The sequence below is a fragment of the Rutidosis leptorrhynchoides genome, unplaced genomic scaffold (genome assembly GCF_046630445.1).
Source record: "Rutidosis leptorrhynchoides isolate AG116_Rl617_1_P2 unplaced genomic scaffold, CSIRO_AGI_Rlap_v1 contig65, whole genome shotgun sequence".
Classification (NCBI taxonomy): Eukaryota; Viridiplantae; Streptophyta; class Magnoliopsida; order Asterales; family Asteraceae; genus Rutidosis; species Rutidosis leptorrhynchoides.
Window position 1 is genome coordinate 45,864 of NW_027266858.1, and position 8,569 is coordinate 54,432.

The window sequence follows — 8,569 nt, forward strand, 5'->3', positions numbered from 1 at the left end:
TGGGATTGTAATATTAATATTATCTTAACTAAGAAATTCCAATTACAATAAAATGCACATGCAGTTCTCTTCTCTTAGAACTATATACGATCATGTTGGAGCTTACGCGCGCCAGTAGTACTTCGTGATACAGATTGAGCTTAATTAATTGAACCGATGTCTTGAATCAGAGATTAGGAAGTTTAAAGTTGGTTCACAAATTTTTTACGGATCGTATATAGTTGCTAACATGGAAAACTTTCGATCAAATAAATTTTTCTTATTTTTTATCTAGATTGGAATCGAAACATTCGATTTTAGACGTCCGAGATCATGGACGGAACCACGATCGATATCATGCAATTAAAGAATTGGAATTCGAGAAAAAACTAATGAGAGTCAAGGACTTTAATGTAAAATTAAATCAATAAATAAATAAAACTGAAACAAGACAAATTGGGATAATAAAATTCATCAGCAACAGTGATATAATTGATCATCAGCTTCCTCGCAAGTACGTACGTAGCTAGTCAGTCACGTAATTATTCTATAAATACGGTTTTCTTAAGCTCAATTTAAAAATATAATTGCACACTCTTGTCTCTCAAGATTCATAGTAGGTGAGAGCTTCACATTTACAGTTTTCTGTGTAATATTTGTCTTCTGAATCAGAATTAGCTTAAATTGCCATATTTTCTTGCTCAAATTTCATTTGGTAAGTAAGAAAAAAACAGCACTCATATAATTCTCATCATCATTTCTAGAATCCATCTCTCAAACATTTTTTAAATCCAAAAATAAAACAATGAGCCAGTAAAAAAAGCATGACTTAATCAAAAGAGAGATTTTTCTTTTTATCTCTACTATATCATTCAAGTAAGTCAAGTTAAATTTCCTACAAGTTTCTTAGGACAGAAGTTATTCAATTGTGCATCGACTATAGTAGCTAGGGCCAGGCTATGTTTAGAAGCTGATCAAATAGGACTATTTTCTTTTCCTCTCTGTCGCTGATCTTTTTTCTTTTTTTTTTCATGGGAATATTTTTTATGTAGCTAGGACGAGAGGAGGAGGAAGAGCAAAGGAGAAAGGAACTGATTGATCATCAAGTTATTATGAATACGGAAGCTGCTGAGAATAGTAATAATAATAATACTAATAGAAAGGATGAAACATTGCCTCCTGGGTTTAGATTCCATCCTACTGATGAAGAACTCATCACTTACTATCTCATGAATAAGATTTCAGATTCTAGCTTTACAGCCAGGGCTATTGGCGACGTTGATCTCAACAAAAATGAGCCATGGGATCTTCCAGGTACTGGTTATAGAAATTCCTCATGATCAAGATTGCCTCTGGTTAATCAAATATTCTAAAAGCTCATTTTGAATCTAAATTAATAGGGTTTATATATAGATCGTTTGTAAAGTTTTACTTCCAAAAAATCAATAGAATCTAACTTTTCCGTTTTTATGGAGATCGAATTAATACAGTTTATAATAGTATTTATCTTCTTCAGAATTTATGCTGTTCTATATATAGTATTTTCTCAACAAACCCTTATAATATTAATAAGGCTGCATCAAAGAGTAGTAAACCAATTGATCAAGTTTTTTCTTTTCTTTTTAGGGAAGGCTAAAATGGAGAGAAAGAGTGGTACTTCTTCAGTCTTCGCGATAGAAAGTATCCAACAGGAGTGAGAACAAACCGAGCAACAAATACTGGTTATTGGAAGACAACTGGGAAAGATAAAGAGATCTTTAACAGTGTGAGTTCAGCGTTAGTTGGCATGAAGAAGACTTTGGTTTTCTATAGAGGGAGAGCTCCTAGAGGAGAAAAATCCAATTGGGTTATGCATGAATATCGTGTTCATTCTAAATCTGCCTTTAGAACCTCAAAGGTATGATCATGTAATTAACAGCTTAATCGAGTTTATAATTCCCAGTCCCAGTCCCAGTCCCATTTCCATTTTTCTTTTTTCTTTTTCATTAAGTCAATCGTATGTTGTCACATCACGCGAATCGCATAAGCTATAGCCTATAAGTATCTAATTTCATATATTGATTGCAATTTCAGGACGAATGGGTGGTTTGTCGTGTTTTCCAAAAGACAGCCGGAGTAAAGAAGTACCCAACCAACCAAGCAAGAGCAGCAATGCCTCATTATGGGATGGACATAGGACCAAGCCATCATCATCATCACCATGTCATGCCTCCGCCTCAATTAATGCAACAATTACCTGACAACTTTCAGTTCCACGTCGGACGAAACTACCCTTCCGACTTAGCCGAACTCACTAGGGCTTTACGGAACAATGCCTCTTCGACAAGTAGTAGTGTTAATAATAACAACGTCCACTTCCCATTCCATTCCCAGCAGCTCAACTATCCGGCGTCGGCTCCCAACTTCACCATCTCTGGCCTAAACCTAAATCTTGGCGGGGCAGGCCCACCACAACAACAGCAAATGCAACCGGCCGGAATGAATCAAGATATGACTAGTAGTTCTTCTTTTCAGGCAGAGAATAATAATAACAATAATAATAATGGATATGCCGTGGTTGAGCCTGGAGTTGTGGTCAATAGATCATATATGGGCATGGATCATTGCATGGATTTGGAAACCTACTGGCCTCCTTATTAAGAAGATAATTAGTAGTTAATTATTTACTTAAGTAGAAGAAGAATTATGTCTCTCGTAATTAATTATCGTTTGCGACTTTGTGTGGGGTGCAAATGGGTAGTATACCAGGCACCAGTAACCAGAGGATTTATAATTTTTATTATTATTTTATTAATTAGGAATTGTACTTATATATATATATTTTGTTGTATGAACTGACCGTCTATTCTGACCGTTGATTCCGTCCGTTGGACGGGTTAATTATATATGATAAACATTCGATAATATATATGTCCGTTTTAATTAGAAATAATGAGAATAGGATAATAGAATATAGTGATATTTTGATTAGAAATAAGAGTTTAATTAGGAGGTTGGATAAAATATTGTGTATTATAATTTGATTAGAAATAACTTTTTAAATAATAAATAGAAAAAAATGCATATTTCAAATTTTAATTCGTCAACTAGAAAGTCATGTGTCGAATTTCGATTTGACAATAAAATCTGTGATTTGAACAAATCAAAGAGTTTGTTTGTATAAGTATAACATTTGTGAATTGATGAAGCAAAAGAAAAATACTTGAACCAATTGGCCAAAAGGCCTTGGTTAATATCAAGGAAATGTTACTTGTCCTTCTGATTTTTACCTTGTGCAGATAGCTTAACTAGAATTTATAAGAGGGAGAGGGGGCATGCTATTCCTTGTATCATACAGTTAATATTTATCCATTCGATATTGCTCAAGAGAAGACGATTCTAGCCATTCTTCTAACAACATTTATCGTTATGAAAATGATAAGGTCTAAGGTAGTTAGCAAAACGTACATGCATCTCTCTACGATGGTGATTCTTCAATTAATGAGGACTCTGGTTTACTCTCTGCAAGTATACGGTACGTGGTAATACCACTTAAATGGTTTTTACATTCAATTGTTTTTTACATTCAATTGTGCGAATTATACGACTCAAATTCTTGACCTCTTGAATAGAAGAGATGATACTCACTCAATTGAACCATGCCCTGATATACACTTGGTAATACTACTTCAATAAAGATTAAAATATAAATTAATTTTATCCAAAATAGAGTTTACTAGAATGACATTCATTCCTCGTGGAACAATTCAACTCAGAGATTAACAATTCTTATTTAAAAAAGAGAAAAACAATAAATTCAAAATACAAATTAAATTCAAGGAAAAATTTAAACTTAGTTGGATGAATAATTTGTCATTCACTCATTCACACAAATGAGTCATCAAACAATTGATCTACACAAGAAAAAACATTACCAACACTAGTAGTTTTAAAAATCTAAAAAAAAAGCTGAGAGGTTGTGCTCCTATACCAATATCACTGGCATAAAACAAAAAAACCTCTGGAGAGAATATATATAGATTACAGTATACCCTTCGTGTTTCCCAAAATAGGGCCAATGAGACCAACTGCAACTCTCTACTTGTCTGGATGTCCCCTTTTAGCTTTTCGACGGCCACCGTGATGGTGTGGATGAGCGTGACGAGCTGGTCTCTTAGTCTTTGTACTGCATGTATTATATATTATTAGTATCTTTGTTTAGCAAGAACTTATCTTACATAATCAAACAGTAAAAACCATTTCTAAAGTAGATATGATAAAACTAACCAGAATGTGGCTGATAATATTCTGAACAAGATGATGATAGGAAGGGCAAGCAATGCTGAGGCCTGAAAACAATTGAATAAGAGCATTATTTGGCAACGATGGTAAAGAATCAGTAGACAAGGTTACATAATCCAGCTTATAAGAAGTGCTTACCGCAAACCACTCGAGCTCTTTACTGGCAAGAGGTTTTGTCAGCTCATATTTTTTCAAATTTTCCCGCACAATACCTTGAAGCTGAGCAAAACAGAGAAATATTTCAGCATAATATGATACATCTGGTGAGGGATACATTTTTTTTAATAGCACACCATTGTTTGTCCACTAACAGTCAATCAGCCAGGCTTAGATATAAGTACCTGGTGATGGTACAATGTTGCAGACTCTAGAAACTTCCCATAAGCTTTGACCACCTCCTTTGTATAAGGCTTCAATACCACTCGCACTTTCTCAACGTGTGGTTTTGCCATCGTGGCAACCTGATCGATATATGGCTTGCTGAGCTCCTTAGCTTGCTGTGAAGACGTTATGTGTGTTTATGACTAATGCTAATACAATTCATTTTTTTTTTTAATAAAAAAAGGTAGGCAGAGAGCCAGGAAAGCAAAATACCTGGAAATAAGGATCCACAACTTCTTGGACTTTGATCACATGTGGTGTTAGTGTAGTCTTTGATGTTTCATAGACTTCAATTGATTTTGCCTTGACTGTTTGCACGTGTGGTTCAGCCTGTGTTCTTAGAGCCTCCAGCTGTTCTATTGCTGCTGGTACCCATTTCTTGAAATAGCAAAGGCAGAGAATGAGAAAGTATACTCTAGAAATTTAATTCGATTTCGGAAAAGAAAGCAGCATTTAATTAAAGAATAAGAATAGACTCTTCAATTTCCGGGTTGCCAAGATGCATATAACTTCATGATCCATGAGTTGTTAAAAAACCTTGAGAAAAGAGCAAGCACTTACAGTTTTGATGGTTTCTACATGAGGTTCAGCCCACTTTCCAGCTTGGGCCTTTTTCTCTGATACCTGAAAACAAATTCAAATATAACGTTCATACACAGTCAAATTGGGTGCAATTGATTGAGGAACAGCTAGTACTGGCTCCAACAGATCAATCCCAAGAGTGCAAAGATATCAGCTTGTGTGAAAGAGATGTCACATGCCAATGTCAATGTGGAAAGAAGTTGCAATTACCTTCTCAAGCACCTTATTCATGGCAGGTTTTCCATGCTCGTTCCAATATAGTTGTGTGACGGACTGCATAGGATTGCAAGTCAAACGTCTTGAAAGTTGCTAAAAGTTGCTATAAAGAGAATAAATCGTTAAAGCATCTATTTACCTGAAGACGAATCACATGAACAGCAAGCCAAGGAGGAAGCCATGCACCATGAACCTGACACAGATCACATATCACAAGATGATGCATTAGCAACCATGTGCTACATTTAGAAAGATGAGACCAAATCAATTCAAACGCATGACCTTCTAAACTAAGCAAATCATTTACCTCAGACAACTCCCTATGCTTTGAAGTAGCCTCATACTTTGCCTTCACCATTTCCTCCTAAGATGATGAAAACAAGAACCATTGATTATGATTCCCAATTGAAACGTTGCATTATGAAGAGTTCATTAAGTTAGTAACATACCTCCGCAAACTTAAGAGCACGCTCGGTTTTATGGATCTTGCTCTTCTGTTCCTCATTGATCTTTTGAAGCTGTTAGAGGAAACCCAGTATCCACTATCATTATTCGGCCCACTTACGAAATAATAAGGTAAAATGGTAGTTCCAGATGACTTGACCAAAACGGAAAGTGGAAATATAAAAATGACCAGACCACTTTCAGCAGAATTGAATTCACCCAAATTTATGCAATTTAACTTACTTTTTCCAGCTTCAAATTCAATTCGCTTATGTTCTTTTCAGCTTCAGTTGTGCGGGCTTCCAAGACCTTTTTCTCCTTGTCTTGCTCTTCAATGTCCTTTTTGAGCTTGTCAATCTGCACCAAGAAATAAAATGAGAAAAAAAAAGGAACTTTTTTATGAAATCCTTCTGGGTTTCTTTAGGTTTGTATCAAACCTGCTTCTCCAGCTCACCAGCCCGAGCATGAGCTTTCCCCACTTTTTCTGCAGCATCGAGTTTCCCTTTATTCTGCCAAATCATAGAGGAATTAATACACATACATGAACTACATTTTCAAATAACAAAAGTAAACGCAGACGACCATTAACTTCCATACAAGGTGGGTACCTGAAGGGATGAAAGATCACTCTCCAAGGAAGAGACAATACTGGACTTCTCCTGGATGATTTTCTCTTTCTGTGCTATTATCTCATCTTTGCTTTTCAAGTCTCGTATTTTCTCTTGGACATGCGACTCTTATTAAAGATCAGAATCATTAATTAGTTGAGCTTTATTGCAACAAAAACTAATTAAATTTCAATTCAGCAATCAATTGTACTTATAAAATCAAGCAGATTTCACAATTGCATACAGTTACTATTTTCAAATAATGCCTTGTCCAGTTCACATTAAGCGTTGCTATTTTCAATCAGGGATTCAATGTATAAACATATTTATACTCTTACAGGATTAAGTAAGCTCATAATTAATTCATACGAGAAAACACAAATGTCGAGTAAAATGCTTGAAGTAACAGAGAGCAAACTCGAAGCTATAGCGAAAAAATTGAAGTTAACGATTCTGCATTGAAGTCAACCATTCAATAGATAAACAGGTGTAACACGCACATCAAGTTTAACAGATGATACTCCCAAATAACTTGAAATGCCTACACGAATCGCGAAAATCCAACTTCTAACAAGCATAAAATCATCAATGCTCGGCGATATGCTCAAATTCCCACATGGACTTTATAGAAACCGATTACACAGACACTGAATATTAAGCAAGAGAAAGTATCTAACCAAGGGCTTGGATCTTAGAGTTGAGTTGGTCTAGTTCGATCTTCAAAGCGGAGGAAGATTCAGAACCGTCTGATCCGACGACTGGCTCTCCAATCGAAGCATCAGCCGAAATCTGAGAGGCGAAAAGGAAGCAAATCAAGAGAGAACATATCACGAGCTTTGAGGCCGCCATGAACCACCAAAAACTCGTAAGCACAGGGAGAGGAGTTCAATAAAACTTTTTTCTAATTTATTTATACTATAAATACAGTGATTGATTTCAAGTTCTGTAGTAGAAGCAGACTTGGAAAAAAAGATGAATTAAACGACGACGTGTTAATATCTACAGTACGGTAGTTGAATTATTTAATTTGGAAGGACGATGTGTGTTTTGATTTTTTTTAATCTTTTTTGGTGATATAAACGAGGGAGGGACAGAAGGACAGCGATGAGAAATTTTGATTAAGGTGATGATGATGGTTTCGACACGTGTCAGTCGGAGAAATATCTGATGGCTCGTGGGTGTGCGAGATTTTGACACGTCAGCAAACTTAATGAAGGAGAGGAGGACATTTGTTTCTTGTTGATCGGATTCAGATGGGAGGTACACAAAACGAGACGAGTACAGTGTGGGACAAGCTGGTAGGTGACAAAATAAACGACGGTATGGACTGGGGTTAGAATTAGATTAAAGGACTTCAATCGACTCGAATCGAATCGATTAAAATTAACAAAGACCAAACTTTGAAGCAATGATCGGTTCGATCCAAAGACCCAATCATCAAAAGTCGTTGTTGTGGCAAAAGGCCCAATGGCCCGAGTCATTAAAATCCAAACCAGTTTCCAATGGGCTGGGCTTTCACCCATTAGTTTGCAATTTAAATTTCAGATTTTTTCATTAAAAATACTTTTATTGAATCGGTTCATTAAATTCTTTATAGAAAGAGTTTCTAAGAGATAGAAATACAGTTGTACAGGGATGACCCAAAAATGCTCTACGCGAAATAAAAAATAGGATCTTATTGATAAATATTTTATATTGCCTGCCAATTTTTTATCCTTTCTCTTTTGAGTTTGAGACCGATATCGACAGAGTTAAAAATTAAGACTTTATTAATTAATTTTACTAAAACAAAGAAAGAGGTTAAGAGCAAAGTATCCTTACAAATCAAAGAATGTATTCTTAAAAATGTCAAAATTTTATTTTTCTAGATATAAAAGTATGAATTGAAATTTTATGATAGGTCGTCTGGCACATACACCAATCAATTAAGCTAGGAATAGTGACGTTGAACTGTTCAAAGTTTTATTTTAATGTTCAATTTACTAGCATCAAGTTCCAAGGAAATAGGAACAATAATCTTTTAATTTTTAATTTGAGTTATCTATATTGGATTTAAATTTTTTAAAATATTGTAAGTA

General features: G+C 35.2%; 1 protein-coding gene across 1 annotated transcript; it reads right to left on the minus strand.

Annotated features, from left to right (window-relative positions):
• Nucleotides 1-4,056: 4,056 nt before the first annotated feature.
• On the minus strand, nt 4,057-7,340 carry LOC139884969 (uncharacterized). Its single transcript, XM_071868928.1, has 14 exons — nt 7,169-7,340; nt 6,492-6,619; nt 6,321-6,392; nt 6,127-6,240; nt 5,889-5,957; nt 5,747-5,803; nt 5,579-5,632; nt 5,434-5,496; nt 5,203-5,265; nt 4,855-5,019; nt 4,602-4,757; nt 4,399-4,479; nt 4,246-4,307; nt 4,057-4,144 (listed from the first exon to the last, which is right to left on the minus strand). The coding sequence occupies exons 1-14, from the start codon at nt 7,338-7,340 to the stop codon at nt 4,057-4,059; spliced, it is 1,344 nt and encodes a 447-aa protein (XP_071725029.1).
• Between the last annotated feature and the right edge of the window lie 1,229 nt (nt 7,341-8,569).